At 49.3% G+C, this 18,033-nt stretch overlaps 1 protein-coding gene across 5 annotated transcripts in view; it reads left to right on the forward strand.

Annotated features, from left to right (window-relative positions):
- The window catches only part of HOMER3 (homer scaffold protein 3), a 29,910-nt gene that overhangs the window by 3,873 nt on the left and 8,004 nt on the right, over nt 1–18,033 (forward strand). For 2 of the 5 annotated variants that reach the window (XM_074808426.1, XM_074808428.1), the window contains exons 2-6: nt 10,770–10,926; nt 11,840–11,971; nt 12,410–12,517; nt 15,923–16,044; nt 16,935–17,091. In XM_074808426.1, coding sequence (XP_074664527.1) covers nt 10,770–10,926; nt 11,840–11,971; nt 12,410–12,517; nt 15,923–16,044; nt 16,935–17,091 — 676 coding nt within the window. Of the gene's footprint in view, nt 1–7,188; nt 7,617–8,700; nt 8,849–9,677; nt 10,193–10,769; nt 10,927–11,839; nt 11,972–12,409; nt 12,518–15,922; nt 16,045–16,934; nt 17,092–18,033 lie in introns of those variants that run through there. The other 3 variants (XM_074808427.1, XM_074808429.1, XM_074808430.1) reach the window with 3 other exon arrangements.

The raw sequence follows: 18,033 nt of genomic DNA on the forward strand, positions 1-18,033 counted from the left end.
ATAGCTGATTGAAAATCCCTGATGATTTTGATTATGATCCAGCTCAGATTTTTCAAGAGTGAAATAATGCTGCATGGATGTGGCAGTGGATTTTGGCGTGGAAATAGGAGCTTAGTCTGGTATTTAGTTTATGTCCTAGTTATAAGTCTCAATCATGTAACTTTAAGGACCTGACGTGTTGTGAGTTTCTTGTGCAATAAACTCTGTGACTGTTTGAAAGCAGAGTGGGTCTGTGGGAGGCCTGTTTGATCAACTCCTTCCAAACCTGTGGTTTGACAGTGCGAGAGAAATAAATAACATTCTTAGGGGCTTGTTTTCCTTTTGCTAATTTTCCTCTTGGACTACCTAGATAAAATGATTGAACAAACACAGATTCAAGAGGCACAAAAGGTAGAGGTGAAGAATCAAAAGTGACAGCAGCGTGAGTCTGGCATAGATCCTTTGAAGTTGGCAGAGTACGTGCTGATCCAGGTGAAATCAGAAAGTGTCCCTATTTTCCTGTAACTTTTCCTGTGATCCACAAAGTTACTGTAGAACTTCTAGAACTGCCACAAAGGGTTTAACAAGCAGATACCTTGGGACTAGCACTTTATTGGAGTTCGTGGATGAATCCTTCCTGGACCTACCCACAGGTACACCCAGCAGACACGTAATTTCTTTAGGGGGTCGCCAACTCCCATGGAAGATGTTGAGATGGTGTCACCATCTCCATCTGCTCAGACTTCACTGTATAATTATAGTGGTGTAGTAGCAAAACTATTGTTAAACCAGAGATAGTGTTTCCACCCAAAATTCCTTATTTCCACTTAACTCCTGAGATAAAAGGGTCTTTTTTTCTTGTACGTTGATCACATGGGGATATTGAGTAGCTTTCAGCAGCATTTAGATTACTCTGGATACAAAAGAGATTAAGAGCACATCACCCTTTATGTTCTGGCAGCTGAGCTTAGTTAACTTATTTTTAAAGCAGGAATTCTGGTTTCATTGCTCCATATTAGATTTCTTTGTAACATCATGTTACGGTTTTCATGGATGAATTCTCTGTGGACTCTTGTACCCACTGCGCTGTAGATATTAATGCATTAGTGCCTCCTCTCTGAAGAGGACAGTTGTAAATAACACTTGATCCTGAGGGAAGTGAATTTAGTTGGGTCCTAGCTGAGTTTTCAATGGACACTTACTCACATTTCTCTCACTCTGCTGATAGCATTGTCAAATATAAATACAGGTGGATGCAAATTACTGGCTTCTAATTTGAGCAGTATAGAGTTTACCTGCTTGTCACATATATTAAGCAAACTAATTCGCCCACTCTTACCTATGCTGTCATCCCCCTGACCCCTGCTAAACAGGCAGTTTGAGCTGTCCTTGTCAGAGAGGCTGCTGGCTGTGCTTTTGGAGGTCTGGCAAGGGCAGGTCAAAAATAGCAGCAGATCTTGGGGAGTTCTTCCTAGTGAAGCTGAGCAGGCATCTGTGCCTACAAGTGCTACGGCTCCTGTAGCTTAGAACGAAGATAGAGAGGCATGGAGCATTTTGAAATGTGCATGTATCTCCACTTCTCTGGTTCTAATTATTACTGGACATATTTTCTGGAATGTATAAAGAATCACTTAGCTGCAGTCTGGCTCTGCTGGGTTTTTTAACTTTTAATTGCTGTCCAGACTTCCAACAACGGTCTGTGTGTCTCAAAAGAAAGAGCTGCTGAAGTTTAGCAGCAGAAGTAACGGTTGTCCCAGGAAGGTGAATGCACAGATTGTGTTGTAGACACCCAGCAGCATAGTGTTCAGCAGCCAAGATGCTCTGTAGATGGAGACTGGTTTCCAAAAGAAGAGAAATCTCTCTCAGCTGTGTTGTGTCTTTAGATGCCCTTGATCCCTTGTCTGTGCCTGACCTTGCATGCCTGTCGCAGTTCCCCACGCTGATCCAACAGGAGCATATTCAGCCAGGATTCCTTTGCTGCCCTTTATCTGCAGACAGGCCGTGAGGCAGCTGCTTTTCATTCCTGTGCTAAACCCTGCTGGGTAATCTCTGAGGAGTTGGGGGAGGCAGAAGGGAAAGCAGCCCCGTGCCAGCCCCCATTGCTGGAGCTGCACTGCTCCACCTTCCCTCTGTGGCTCTTGGGTAGAAGTCTGGTGTCCTTCAATCCCATCTGGACCCCAGCAGCATCTACGCATTTTCCCCAAGGTCACGTTGTGCAGCACGGAAAGAAAAGGAAGCTGCAGCTGAGAGGGCTTGAAAACCTGCTTGGTGGTTAGAACAAAGGGCTGGGAATTGGCCCTCCCAAACTTTGTTCCCAAAGCAGTTTTGCAGTTCCGTGTGTAACAGTCAGTGTCCTGGGGGCTGGTGCCCAAATCTGGTTGGCAATATCAAAGCACGTTCTCTGCACCCATTTACAGTGGGGCCCATAGGCTCTGGGGCGAGTTACACCCCTTCCCTGGCTCAGAGGAAGGCTTAGACTTTGGGGAGAAATGCAAAGGGAAAGAGATGAGGTTTGACTCTCGCTAACCCCCACTCCTTCCCCAAACAGCACTGACATACAGCAGCAGCTATTCAAGCTGCTGAGGGAAGATAAAAGGAAACAAAGACAGACAGCAGTGGAGGAGGAGGAGATTGGTTCTCAGGCCCTCTCTGTTCTCCAGTTCTGCCTTTTGAAAAACTGGGCTCTGTCTGAAACACATTTCCACACCCCCCCCCCCCCATCTACTCTGGCCAACTCCCTCCCTGAAATCATCCTGGGCTGTGCTGCTTTGCAGGGTTTCTCACAGCTGAGTGCTCTGGCTGGTGATCCGACAGAAGGGAGAGCCCTGGCCCTGACGCAGCCAGCACGGCCTCCCAGCTGACTCAGCGTGGCGGTGGGCCGAGTGCCAGAGCTGAGCCACATAGCTTTCATGCTCGCATGCTCTCACGTACCCCCTTCTGCTCTGCACAGGCTGCCCTGTGAACACCCGTCCAGCAAACCAGACCTTGCAGAGGGAAAGGACTTTTGGGAAGATGGCAGTGAGAATTACGAAGTTCCCACCGCAGCAGCTGGGAGATCCTTTACCTCCCGCTGTGGCTGGTGATGGGCCTTCACCAGAAGATGACCTCTTTTTGGGGCCTGGCTCACTGTGGCTGCATGTTGAGCTCAGCCACGGTGCAAAAACTTGTTCATAGGTCTCTGTGCTCTGAAGGTATCCTGCTGCTGTCAGCAGGACCGTCACACCCCGAAGCCCTTCCCTGCCCCTGAGTTCTGTTCTGCCCGTGATCCACAGAAACAAACGATCCTGCTGATCGGGTACTTTGTGATTTCTTGCAAGGCATTTTTGGTTTGGTTTTTAGATGAAGAGGGACCACAGACTGCCTAGATGCAGAGCGAGGTATTTGAAGTGATTATCCCCTGTGTCCAAGTGCAGAGAGGCTCCTTTCTCTGACAAGTAAATGAATATCCCTGCAAAGAGAAGCTGCAGTGAGTGAGAGGAGGTGCAGGCTGGGGAACAGCACGTGGACTTCCTAGAGATGCCCTTGACTGAACCCCATCCAGGAGCACCAAGGCGGACGTAGTTAATGAGAACTGAGCTCAGCGTCCCCAGCACATTCCAGCTGCTGCCTTAAGTGGCTAAAAGACTTTATTCTAAACCTCAGACCTATTCAGTATTTGTGTCTCTGGAGTGCTTTGAACTCGGACTCACCCACCAAATCTCTTTCTTAAAACTCTATACTTGTGTCTAGGATTGAATCCTGCTGTTTTGTCGCACACCTCACTTTGGGACTGAAAACAGGACAGAAACATTAATATAAATTTGGGGAATGGTGACTCTCAAAGCTTCCCTCTCCACAGCAAACATAAGGTTTCTTCTCTCTGGTCATGCAGCAAAGGGTGGATGTGGTAAGTAATTCAGTTAACTAAATGGCCATGTCACAGGCAGGCAGACAGGATTGTGAGGTGAGAATTACTGAGAACAAAAAAGTAAGAGGATCTCAGTGGGAAAAATCTTCCAGATTGCACAGAAAATCGGAGAAGAACAAGGACAAAGCGTAAATCGAATGCAGCTGTGCAGTCAGAAAGAGACCCCTCCCCACAGCCGGTGGAGAAGCTATCGAGCAAAGACATCGCTGGATGCAATAAAAAAATCTAAAGCAAACAATAAAAACCTGATTTGTTCCTCTCCCTCTCCCCCTTTCGAAGAGGTCGGCCAGGAGGGCTGCGTTTTAGCAGTGGCCCTTTAGGTTTAGGAACCTGCTGAAGAGAGAGAGAGCCTGTCACTGTCAAACAGGATTTTCCCAAAGAGGTGCTATTTGCATTGGAAATACCTTGAGACAGTAAAAGCAATAAAACACAGTTTCTCCGAGGTGTAAAGACCCCAACAGGCAGCTGAAGTTGGGGTGGGGCAAAGAGGAGCATTGAAACACACTGGAGCTGCCACAGTGCTACTGACATTTAGACACAAACGTTTTGCTGAACAGCTCTTAAAAAAAAAAAAAAAAAGCTCTGTCCCTTCCTCTGACCTGGTCTATTCCTTAAAATGGGATCTGCTTCTTTACAGGGTTGTATGCCGTTACCTTGTGGTGGGAGGCCGGAGGATGCAGTGGGAAACGTGCCCCATTCCCAGCTGTCTGTGACTCCTGTGGCTTAAACCAAAAATCTCTTCACATTTTTACTTCTGTTCTGCTATTAGACCCATCTGCAGGTTTGAGAGTATTTTCCTGGTGAGGATTAGAGAGAGAACTCTCTGAAATCCTCCAATTAAAGACATACCTAGCAGAGGGATTAAAGGTGGCTTGCTCAAAGCAGGTAATGTGTGTGTTGAACCCTCTTGCGAGCTGGGCTCTGAGGCAGGACTGGCGAGCCCAGCTCCCAGCAGCTCTGCTTCAGCTTGGGTGTTGTTTTACTGCGGCGTGATGGGTCTGTGCTAGATGTCTCTGTAGGTACCATCCATTGCAGGTGCGTCACGGGACGATCCTGGCACTGGTGCTGACTCCTAAACGGGAGATGCTGCCGTCCCTCTTTGGAGAGGCCTCTCAGGTGGCTCGTCTCCCTTTCTGTTGCGTTCTCTCTGCAGCAGCACTGGGCTATTTTAGAATATCCCACTTGGGAAGAGGCACACGTGCCTGTAAAGAGGAGGGTAGAGCCCACATCCAGACAGGACGCTCAAGGACAGTCCGTGCACCCAGTGACATACGTGTTCAGATTACAGAGAATAGAGAGGGCAGCGCTGGTGTTAGTCCTCTCCAGACTTTGACACCTTTTATGGCCACCATTCCCCTGCTAGGTGAAACGTGGCAGTGGTGCAGGGGACTGAACTGATGCCATCTGTACCTCCTTGGCACAGGGCAGTGCTCGCAGGGCGTGCTTCTCCTGCAGGGTCCTGGCAGTGTGTCCGTGTGTCCTAACCTGACGCCGTCCCTCATCCAGCCTTAGCGAACTCGGACCCTTTGGCCCCCTCAGTCCATTGCTGCTCTGCTGAGACCATAAATTAAGAGGACAGATAATGATTTGCTCTTCTGGCAGTGGTGAAATAAGCAGCTATTCATTAAGAAATCAATTTGGATGCTGTAGAGAGAGGCATAATATAAGAACCAAAGTGGGAATGAGGCCAGCGTGCACTTTTACATGTTGTCTTAATGACCACTGAGTCAGAGACTCCAGTCAGTGAGCAAATTGGAAATGATTGATCCGCACCCTGTATTCACGTGTCCTCCCCAAACACCCCGTGACCTTCCTCCAGCCTCTCTGTAAGGAGAAGCCACAGAAGAGGCAGTTGGGTCTTCACTTGGGCAGCATCCTGGAGCCAGGTGCTTTGCTGATATGAAGAACACATTAGGAATTAGCTAGATTAGTCAGATCATCTCTTTGTTTCGTTTTTAGCTGTTTGGTTTTCCGTGGTAGCTGGAAGCCTGCCGCTGGAGCATTAGGGAACATTCATTGGGGACAGGTCATTTTTAAACTATCAGCGGGACATGGGATATTGAATTTTGCCCTCCCCCCCTGGGCTGGGAACAAATGCTGGCAGTGATGAAACCTGGATCCTTTCCAGTTGCCATCAGGCACTTGCTGATCATGTCTATGTCTCAGCCAGATCTTTGTCCTTTCAGTCATTTGCTTTGGTTTTTCTTAATTATCTGTGAAGAACAGCCCTGGGGGGATGTAAGTGGTTTTATTTACACATGCCCTTTTCACTGCTGTGTCTGTATTGTTATGGGGACTCCCAGCTGGGAGCAGGAAAAGAAGTGTCAGCATTTAGGGATGTGTGGTGGATCCAGCATATACACTTAAAATACAGGGGAAAAGAGGCTGTAGCGGGAGGGAGAACATGACAGTTTGAATCCTGGGCACTTTCAGGACTATTTTTAAATGCTTTATAGTGGGTTTAGAAACAAGAGGTCAGCAGCCTGGCCAGAAGCAAGCTGAATGCAGACGGGTGCTCACTCATGTCAGATCTGGCTTTTGGCACTTGTGCTTTTCCCGCTCTGAGCTTCCCTCAGCACATACTCCAGTGCCCCCAGTCCTGCCTATGTCCCCACCTTGCGAATCCACTGAGTTGTGCTGAGCTCTGTCAAACCCTGTGTGGTTCTCTGCTGCTGAGGAATCATAGGAAGGGTGAGGTAGAGCCATTTTCCATTTAATAAGCCATTTGTGACTTCTTAGAGATGTGTCCCTAGATTTGCAGACTTTCTGGCTTTTCTTCTTTCTTGGTTTGCATTGCTGCCTACTCGTTCTGAATGTTTTTTGTTGTGCTTCACCACTTAGATTCTAGGAGAGCTTTTGTTTTGTAGTGTTTGCTTTAACCTTGTCAGACAAGCGAGTACGGAAAGGCAAGTTTGCAGGCTAGCCAGTATCCTCAACAATTAAATTCTTGTACTGACTGGATACAAATTGTACCATTTTCTGGATTTAAAACAAACAAACAAACATTTTTTTTCCCCTGCACAAACACTGCAAAGGGAGCATGAACATCTCTGTGCTGTTCCCAGGCAGAGCACAAAGCTCTCCTTGAGCATTACCTACAGAGATTAAGCAACTGCTTCCTAGAAAGCGCTGTCCCCACGCCAGGCTGGCACTCTGCTCAGGTAGTTGTGAGAAGGCAGTAATGTGTTGGCCTCATAAAGCAATCTCCAGGCGCCATTATTAGGGACATGCAGGTTGGCAGCAACTGTTCCCATTTGCAGTGAGGAAAGGGGAGACATGAAAGATAATTTCAGGAGATTCTGCATGTTTTGCTTCCCTCGGAGGGAGGTGGGTGCAGGAGTTCCTTCCTTGGCACCAGGCAGGCAGGTGAAGTTGCTGACAAGCCCTGCCGCTGTTGCTGCCGGTTTGCTATCTGTTGGAAGCAAAGCACATCTGGTGTAACTGGCAGCGGGCCTGCTCGGAGAGTCGAGACTTCTACATTTTTAACTGGAAGGGATAGACCTCTGCCAGACAGCATGAAGTTTTGTTGCTCTAGGGAAGACCATAAGGCATGAACAAATGCATGAGGAGTGTTGAGACAGCGGTGATTATGTGAAGGCACAAAAAAATAGAGCAGCCTTCCCCATCAAGACCATCGGTGGTGCATATTTTGGTGTATCTGAGACCAGAAAAAGCACAGGCATGCCCAGGGACTGTGTGTTGGGCGAGGGAGCAGCCAAGCCAGCCTCATGTGAGTAGAAAAAGCACAAGCTCACCCCTGTGAAGATGGGCTTTTCTGTCTGACAGGCCTTCCAGTGGCGTTTTATTTTCTACTCCTGGTGCTCAGAAGGAAAGTAATGCTGGCTTTTTTGGTTAGTGACACTGTAATTACAGGACAGTCGACATCTGCGTGGCCTCCTGAGCCTCTCCTGTCTTGGAGTAATCAGTAGGAAGGCAGTGGGGTTTTCCGAATATTAAGACAGTCTCAGTTGATCTGCTTGGAGGCAGACTTAGCAAAGAGGCTGGGACATCTGGGCTCTCTACCCCTTCTACAGGCATCCTTCATGATGCAAATTCACTTTCTTACCCTTTTTCTCCCTTTTTGAGATATTCGCTCGCAGTTGCTATGGGGGAGAGCAGGGTGGGGACCATTTACTGGGAAGACTCATTTACAAAGCAAATGAATAGCACAGCTGTCTCATGGCATGGGGAGACAGCACAGGGCAGCCCCAGGGGCTCCTCACTGCTGGAGTCTGGGGTCTGGGATCGTGCTGGGCTCTGTGGAGCACGGGGCAGGGACTGCACATGGTGGGTGAATTCCCCAGTGCGGCTGCAAACCCCATCCCTGCGGGCAGAGAAAGGTTGTGCTGGGATCGTCAGAGTGCTCCGTTGGGATGCATGGCAGGGGGCTGTTTGAAACATCACTTGGTCCGAAACCTGCTGCAGTCAGCAGGATGGTTTCCATTGACTCTGGGTGCAGACCTCACTGATGAATAGTCAGCACAGGAATAGCCGCTGTGCGTGTGCGGGGTGATCTCTGAGGAGGGTTTTCCATCATGCAGCCAGCATCACGTGTGTGTGACTGGAAACACGAGAGCCTTCCAGGCTCCTCTGTGGCCCCCTCCCAACAGTCTGCTGCCAAAGGGATTTACTCCAGTTACACAGCTCACCCAATTATCTCCCATGACAGGGAAGAAAACTTGTTCAGTGATGAGAAATCATTACAAATTACAAGCTCTCTGAGTTTGGGACAAATGAAGCCCCTAAACGCTGCCTGGTTGAACACTCTCTCTGTGCTCTGTGTGATAAATAACAGCTGACTTTTCCATCGCTAGGAAATGAAACACTGTGGAGGCAAAACCAAAAAGGAGCCTCAGTCCAGCTAGGAGACCAGAGAAGGAAGCTGTTGGAGGAGAGACACATACTAACTCCACTGGCTTGTAGTCTGTCTTGCCCTTCTTACTAACAAATGTCAACAACTAGGTAATGTCCTTCCTCTGTTCTTTCTGACACTAGCCTAGGACTCAGGGGTTAAGGTGCAGAAACATTAGTTTTTCCCTTCTCTGTCGAGGTTGTGTCTCAAAGGATAAGTCATGATCCATGTAAAATTTAGTATCTGTTAGTGGAGCCTAGAAAATTTGAATCTCATTCCGAAAACAGACTGTGGCTGAATAAAACCAGACAGAGAGGATGCGGAGAAGGGGCTGGTTTAGACCCTCATGCAGTCACAAGAGATCCGAGTCAGGGCTGTAACCTGGGAACAAGGCTTGAAACTGGGAGGTGTCAGGGAGTATTTTATTTCCTTCCTAAGTTTTGGTGATGAGTTCAGAAAGCACCAGATACATTTGTCTTTGGATTGATGGGAAGGTCTGCTCATTGCAGCTGTGAGGGCTTGGAATGGGGAGGAAATATAAATGTCTGGATTTGGGGAGCTTGCACGTAGCAGGCTTGTGACTGTGCCTTGTTTGCAGCTGTCGTGGGGGCGTGGGATGTTTCCAATCACCTCAGATTTCACTCGGTTTGGGTAAGGAGTGTGGCTATGGCCAGTGCCTTGGGTTTTAACCAAAGTCAAACGAAGACCCCAAGCCCTGATGCACCTGGACTGTTGTGTCATGGAAACATTCCTTCCTGCCTCCTGAAACACTCGAGTTACATCCTGATGCCTGAGATTCAACTTCTTATTTCAGCTCAGATATTACTGGTTACAAAAGCCGCACAGTGCTTGGTTCGGTGCTTTCTTGCAGCAGCTGCACATTGTGTGGTGAAGTGCTTCCTTTAATTCATTGTTAAGTGACTTGCTTTTAATCCTGCGATGTGACCTCTCGCTGCAGGATGCGCTTCCCAAGCGTGAGTCAAGGGAGGAAGAGCTGTGCTGAGGGGAAGGCGCTTTTTGTGCTCACATCCCAAACACATCCTCCATCCATCCATTTCCCTAGAGCTCTGGCCTGGAGGTATCCTATGAAGTACAGATATGATTTCTCTGGTTGCTATATTATACCTGCTGGAGCTGCCATGAACTGACCACCAAGGTGCCAAGGGATGGTGAAAGAAAGCTTCAAGTCAGGCTAAAAATAATATAATCCCTAATCATTAGCATAATTCTGCCTAACTGGCCGCGTTGTGAAGGACCATCCGGTGTGCCCCAAACATGAGATTGTCATGTCCTGTTTGCGCTTCTGCTTGCAAGTTTTGTGCCCATCCGTGGTGAACGTACATATAAGATCTACTAACCTGAGGGCGCAGCCTGTTACTGCTGGAATGACCAGGCTGTGGTCTTTGGAAATGTCTGAAGACTGCAGAGGAGGACAGAGAAGCTCTTAGAGGAAGGTAAAAACCTGTACCTGTAGTTAAACACCTTTTGGTAGCTTTGTTATTGTGCCAAGGGTATTTTCATAGACCAAGGTCACTAGTGTGCAGTGAAAGCTGCTGTCGTTGTGCTGCCTGGATGGTGGGCAAATAGGAGCATAAACAGCTGTGGGCTTGTACTTTGCAGGGCCATCAGCCGGTGGTCCCCCAGCTTCTAAAATGGGCTTTAGGAGAGTTCTCAGGATGTGGAGGGCTCCTGTAGGGAGCACAGAGAAGCCCAGAGGTTGTGGAAAAGCAACGATGAAGAACTTGCGTCGTGACTGCCCTCATAAGAAGGGACACTGGGTGATACCAGCCCAGACAGTGGGGAGCTGCTGTTCCCTGCCCAGAGGCTCAGCGAAGGGCTTCTGCTTGGGAGACGCTGTGTCCTTGGGGGCTGCACTGCTGAGCACCTCCTGCCTCGCGTCCCTGGAGAGAAGGCGAAGAGCAGAAGTGCTGCTGGCGGTGCATAATGCAACACAAGCACCAGGAAGTCGATGCGCTTCCCCCTTGCTCAGCTTCCCCTCTGCCCTGACAGCCCTGTTCATCTCTCTTGCAGGGAGCAGCCGATCTTCAGCACGAGGGCCCACGTTTTCCAGATCGACCCTGCCACCAAACGGAACTGGATCCCTGCCAGCAAGCACGCTTTGACTGTCTCCTATTTCTACGATGCCACGCGCAATGTGTACCGGATCATCAGCGTGGGGGGCACCAAGGTAGGGGGCATTTGCTGACAGCATCACACAGCTTGACAGCAGGCTTTGCTCCAGCCAAAATCTGTTCTGGTGTTGATGTTTTTGCTGTCAAGTTGGTCTGTTCTCAGCATGGGCACTCTGGCATCTTCACTGCAGGGAATGGAAGGTAAAACACTGCCTCCATGCTCAAGTGTATTTAGTGTTAGACACTAGAATTCGTGCTGATGAAATATGTGCCCTAGGGTCAGATGTTGTCCCTCCCTGTTCCACGCTCCTCTCACCCCCTGCGCATACAAAAACACAGAGCCTTCATCCCGTGCTAAAGCCAACCCCTGTAGATACAACAAAATGATAGACAGAGGTTGAGGGACACTCAGAAGTAGTCTGTACAGTCGCTTCCACAAAATGCAATTAACTCTCCCTAAACTGTTCTTGATAGGCATTTTCCTGACTCCTTCTTGAAGACCTCCAGTGGCAGAGATGCACCAGTCTTCCCAAGCAATTTCTTTTGTTGCTACCCCAACCAGTAGAGAGTGTTTTGTAATAGCAGTCCTGACTGCTGTTTAAACCTTTTTTTTTTTTCTTACTTGCCATGAAAATGGAGAACATCAGAAAGTTTTTAAGTCCCCAGAGACATGCTGTCTCTTATCTTCTTCTCCAGCAACGGAGGAAGCCGATGATACTGAGGCTTTTTTTTTTTTTTTTTCTTCTTTTTCAGAAGACAAGATGATTGAGATTTGTTTATGTCACGTAGCCAGACTACAAAGACTTTTGGTCACCAAAAGCCTGAACTGTTGTTTTATAGATTAAAAACCAGACTTTTTTACCCCTAGCTCCTAGAGTACACAGGGATTAGAGTGATCAGTCCCACACCACCAGCCCAGGGCAGCAGGCCAGAGTTTTCTCAGACTCTCATTGTTGCCTCTCTCTACAGGCAATCATCAACAGCACTATTACCCCCAACATGACCTTCACAAAGACGTCCCAGAAGTTTGGACAATGGGCAGACAGCCGAGCCAACACAGTGTATGGGTTGGGCTTTGCTTCGGAGCAACATCTCTCCCAGGTAATGCTGCAGGTGCTGGCAGAAACCTGCCACTAGCAGGGAAAATGTCCCTGAAACCCTGAAGGGCAGAGCAGCCTCTGGAGAAGAGACTTGAGGAACCTGATGTAATGCTGTTCGCACTGTGCTAAAATCTAATGTAAGATGCAAAGATGCTAGGAAGAGTTTTAAAGTAATATTTGCGGTGTTTTGAGCATCACAAATTGAATTAGGACTTTAGGCTCAATTTCTGTCATTGCTATTTAGCTAACCCCACAGCCCTGAGTGCCAGAATCACGGGCAGGGGGAGGAAGGGGCTATTCCCTGAATTTTATTGTTAGCTGAAGAGAAATTAAAAATCATGTTGAATAAAGTTGCAAAGGGAGGAGTAACCCAGTCATCTATTCTAGTTCGTTCCTCATTTCAGCATAGCACTGGAGTGACTTTTCCGCTCCCCTCTAGTTTGCAGAGAAGTTCCAGGAAGTGAAAGAAGCAGCCCGTTTGGCGAGGGAAAAGTCCCAGGATAAAACAGAGCTGACCAATCCGGCCCTGAATATCACATCTCACCAGGTAATGCTTGAACAGAGGCCTGAGTAAAGCTCGCTGCAGAGCGATGACAGCTGGGGAAAATGGCCACTGTGCTGATCTCCTCTAGTAACTTCTTGCTGTCATCCCCTTCTCTCTGAGAGCTTTCTTGCCAGACACTGAGGTTGGAGCTTCACGTTTTGATGACACCTGTGGCCTTGAGGTCACTGTTGAAACACACGAAGTAGATTTAACTAACCAGTGTTTAAGTGGAGCTCCTGGGAAGGTTCACGCTCCTCCCTCTGTGCCAGTTAAACTATCAAAACCATTTGCTGTCTTATAAAGCCATGCTGGAGGTGTGGGTTTGTTGTGGTGGATGGGATTTCTTGGTTTGGTGGGATTTTGTTGTGTTTCTTTTTTTTCTTTGGAGTTGCTGGCTCTCCCTGGGCTCGGTGTGACAATAACAGGCAAGTAGCATGCAGGAAAGGATGCTGCCTGATTGAAGATCATAGGAAGGAAGACAAGCATTTCCAACCATTTTTCTTCCTCTTCTGGGGCTGCAGGGGATTCTTCTCCAAGTGTCTCTGATAGGTGATGGTGCTGTCCTTGGGGGCCCATGGAAAGACAGATTTCTTAGAGCTGGTGACTGAGGAGCCCTGGCCAGACATCTTCTGTTTTTGTCATATTTCCACTGTGGAAGAGAAGCTGTGCTGTGAGAGTAGAAATCACACCCCCCTTGGGAAGTTTCCCCTAAGGTAGAACGGCACACATGACAACCAGTCATTCAATTTTCTTTCCCCCAGGAGACCCATCCAGAAAGGTTAAGCCCATCACAGATCATTCTTGCACGCATTGCACTTGCAGTTGTTGCCTTTCTCCCTGTACAGTTAAACCAACTCCAGCAGCGGCGGGCTGGAGGGGAGGGGATAAGCTGTGGAGAACTCCACCCTGTGTTTTCCCATGGTGCTGCTGATGAAGTTGCCCTCCCAAACAGTGCACTCCAGAGGTGGCTCTGCATTTCCCAGAGCTCCCGGCAGTAGGAGAGGAGCTGTAGGATGGAGGACGCTGTGTTCTCTGGGCTGAGGACAGGTGGAGTGGCAGCAGAGGAGGAGGGAGGGTGAACAGTACCTTGGCCTGCAGGGATAAGAGGGGGAGGTGGAGGTGGTGGCTCTGCAGAGACTGGCAATGTCATGTAGGGTGCAAAAATGGGGGAAATCTGCCTAGCTTTAGGCTCCTGCTAATGCTAAGCCCCAGCCTAATGGGTGGCAAATGAAGAAGGGGGTAGAGTAGAGCATTCATAGCAGAATGAAAGTTTTAGGTAAAAAACTCTGGTCAGTAATAATTATCCAAGACAGATTCATGACCAGCTGTGGCCTCCATCTAGCTCCCCTGGCCAGGAGATGGAGGCTGGGAGCAGGGATACTCCCTCTTATCCTGTTTACACCAGGCAGAACTCATCAGGTGCCACAACAGGACATGTCCATCTCCCCTGTGCTGTGATGGCAGCTTGCAACAGAAGGGATGAGGAGGTCAGAAGGTGAAGGTTAAACACAGATCAGGGAAATGGCTGAAGGCTGTTTGTTCTTCTTGCCTGACTCAGCAGTGCTAAAACTGCACCATGTGAACCCCCATTTGCTTCCCAATCAGCCTGCCTCGTATCCACAGCCCCTGCTCGCAGCCGTCCCGCAGCCAGCGTGCTGGCAGTGACACAGGCAGTGTCCCAGTGTCCCCTGCCATGCGGGCATGCAGAGCTTGTCCTGCGTTTCCTGCCGTCCTCAGCCTGCCTGTCCATCAGCCCATCAGCCCATCTCCCACTGCTGATTCACGGTCTCTACATTAGTAGAGCTTCAAACATAAGTTTCGCCCTTGAATAATTGATTGTGTTTCTGTTTGCAAGTGAGCAGAGAGCGGATCTGTCTCCTGAAATTATATCAGGGCTCCCTCATTTTCTGCATCTGCACTAGATCACTTAAACTTCAGATTTTCTGAGATGGGGAAATCCCAGGACAGCTGCTCTCTTCTATCCTCTAGTACCTTTTAGGCCAATCCCCATCACAGAATATATCACTGAGGGTAATGTAAGCACCAAAACATTGTGGAGTGTCTTCAACTGTTACTGGTTTCAGTTGGACTCACAGAGGGTTTCTGCCCCTTCCCTGTCTCAGTTTCCCCACCCTGTGGTAAAGGTGAGGCAGGGTTGTGTTTTGCAGCTCCCACTGCTCAGTCACTTGCTGGAAAGCTTCCTGAAGCGGGTGTTCAGTACATCCCGTGGTCCCCTCTGGCTCTATTTATAGATGTCAGCCGACTCTGAAAGCAGGTGGCTGTCCTTACTGCAGGCGTTTGAGGGCTACTGAAGAACTCCAGCAGGCTCACCAGCCACCTGGTCTCACAGCCCCCAACTTAGGATCCCAGAGACTCAGTGCTCCGAGCATCTTTTTATAGCTCAGTTTGCTCTGTCAGTGCCAAGCTTCTTCCCTGCTGGGAGAGGAGACCGTGCAGAGAGGACCTCCTGGAGGGGCTGGAGGATGTAAAGTCTGCCTTGGCTTCTACGTATCCATCTCTGCTGCACTGTCAGTTCCCCCCAGCCTGCGAGAGTGAATTGTTTGTCTCTGCTAGCTCTGATGTGCGCAGGAATACGAAGCTATAGAGAAGGGTATACTTTGGTGCAGGGTCTGCGAGTTTCTTCTCCCACATCTTTGGAAAGTGGGTGCCACTGTCATCTGAGCAACAGCTGAGTTTCCCTCCCTTGAACCCAAGAAACACTGTTCCAGTGGCACCTGGTGTCTTAATTCCAGGTGCAGAAGTTGGACTTGCGACTGAACCCAGGTGGCCTGGCAGGTCTGAGTTTAGAGTTTATTAAGGCTTTCCACTGCTCTGAGAACCAGCGAGAAAATCCTATTAAGAATTCAGCAAAACCCTGAAACAACCAGCTTGAGCATTTTGGAGTGTTGTGCACGGCCGTGGGACTTGGGTTACAGGCTGTAGCATCGCTGGCATTTGTCAAGGGGAAGTTGAGAGCCAGAGAATTCAATACCTCAAGTTGGGAGGGAGGAATAGCTGGTGTGTGCAAGCTGTGAGCCCACCTGCTCGGGCTGTCTGTGCACTGGGATCGCTGCCCCAGCATGGCATGGAGACAGGGAAGGGGAGGACGTGGCAGCAGGACAGCTGCTGGAAGAGCTAAGCACTAACCTACGTACCCAGGAGAAAGCCCTGTGTCCCCATAGCTTCTGGAGTCATCGCTGTGCTGTGACTGGTGCTGCTGAGCCATACACGAGGATCTTTGCCACCCCTCGACAAGCACATCACGACCTAAGGGTTAGGAGTGAAAGCCTGCATTTCTCGCAAGAGTGCAGGGACTGAGAACTAGCCCTGTGACCCCGGGCCGAGACCTTGTGGCCACGTGGCCTGTCTTTGCTGCCGTGTGCTAACCACCTTTTCCTCATCCCCCAGGTACTTCCCAGCCCCATCATCAGCTCCAATGGACCAGGAGAAGATAAATTATTCCGGAGCCAAAGTGCCGATGTTGAGATAACAACAGAGAAGGAACGGCTGAAGAAGATGCTTTCAGAAGGGTGAGGCTGCCACAACTGCTCTCTGCTCCTGACTCCTAAACTGTCTGTTTTGGCAGGATTTGGTGCATGTCCCTGTCATCCCAAATGTTACTTCTCTAGGTAGCTGATAAATGCTCCATGTCTGCTGCTGCTCAAACCCTCCACCGTACCAATTTCCCCTCTTCCCCAGTGGAAGGTGATTCCAGCCTGGAGGTGAATCCGCTGCTCAGATGGCGTGGGGAGGAGAATGCTTTGTGCCCGCAGCAGGGATGAGTTGATGCCAGTTATCTACAGATCAGTAGTTTGTGATACCAGAAGATGCTCACACTTTTCCAACTGGCCCAGGGCTGCATTTGTGTAAATTCCCCTGATGATTCTGGCGAAGTCCCTGCTGCTTCCGCTCTTTGTTCAAAAGACTCTGGGCTGGATTCTGCCGTGTGGCTCCTGTTGAGCTCCCAGCTGAACACTTAGAATGTTTTTAAATCAAAAGTGAGTGTCCTTTGCTACCTTCTCCTGAGTCTGGGGTAGTAGGGTTTTATTCAAAGCAAACTTGGATCTAACAAGGATTTTAAAAATGGGTTCACAGTCCCACACTGTAAAGCTCCTTTATAGTAGCTGTATCCCCCAACCCCCCACCCCATTAATCTCACAGTGTGGTTTCTGCAGTTTCAAGCAAGCACACATGGCCTCAAAGTCAATATTATCCAGGGATAAAGGAAAGGGATGCAGATTTGGGGCTGGAAGAAGCATTTATATTTGGGAAGCGATATGAAAGCTGAATAGAAGACTGTGGAGGAGCAGGGAGCACTTCCAAGGGCATTGTTTCAGTACATGTTAGCACTGGGGTAAGAAACCTCCATGCTGAGACTCTCTTGTGCTCTCCTGAACACTTCCCCTGTTCTCTCACACAGGTCGGTGAGTGAGGTCCAGTGGGAGGCTGAATTCTTCAGCCTCCAGGACAACAACAACAAGCTTGTGGCTGCTCTCCATGAAGCCAACGCCAACGTGGACCAGTGGAAGAAGCAGCTGGCTGCTTATCAGGAGGAGACGGAAACACTGCGGCAGCGGGTGAGCACAGGAGGGCCCTTGCAGAGCAGGTCAGAGGAAGCCCCGTCCCAGAGCCAGATGGTGCCCTTGACCCCATTCTCCCATCAGTTTCCATGGGTGTCAGCAGGAGATGGGATGGAAATCCAGGATGCTGCATGAGCCTGGCAGGGAAAACATGTCAGGGAATAAGGCCACATAACTAGGGAGCCCTCACAAGAGCTCCTGTTTTCTGCAGAGCAGGTTGGGGGTGTGCAGAGTCCCTGTGGATAAAGGGAGGAAATCAGAGCACAAAATCAAAGAATACCAGCTTCCCTTCAGATTTTCTGGGGGTAGTTCCCAGCTGCCAGCAACACTGAGTAAGGTCTGTGCCCGCCCTGAGCTGGGCATCAGGGCAATCTTCTGGCTGCTGACAGGAAGGATGAAGATTGCTCTGTCTGCTATAATTAGCTCGAATCCAAGATGCGACATCATGAAATCCGGGTGGCACAGAACAAACAAGCCCTTGTTCGGTTGGAATAATAGGATCTTTTGACCTACGTGATGTCAGAGAGGTCACGGATCAACTGAGGAGGCCTCTGTGTGTCTGGGCAGAGGAGTGACAGTCACACGGTTGGGTTTGTTGGGAGGGAAGAACTGCGGAGTACTTGGGAAAGGGTTTTAGGAGAGTTGGGGTTTGGCTGGGAAAGGACTCTGGAGCCCTCGGAGAAGAAGGCGTAAAGCCATTTCACTTCTAGAGAGCTCATTCAAAAGACAGCAGGGATTTATAGCAATTAACAGCTGTTGCCACTTGATGGCTGTTGTGTGGCCAGTCTGTGCAGTAAGCAGCCGTCCCCCAGGATTCCCTGTGCCCGTTGCTAATTCTCAGTGCTGGAGTCAGGTGGCAAAAGAGCTGCACAGAACAAATTTTCTCCTCTGCAGCAGGAGCCAGCCCTAGGTACAGCAGAGAACTCGGCTGTGCGTGTC

The sequence above is a fragment of the Strix aluco genome, chromosome 29 (assembly GCF_031877795.1).
Source record: "Strix aluco isolate bStrAlu1 chromosome 29, bStrAlu1.hap1, whole genome shotgun sequence".
Lineage (NCBI taxonomy): Eukaryota > Metazoa > Chordata > Aves > Strigiformes > Strigidae > Strix > Strix aluco.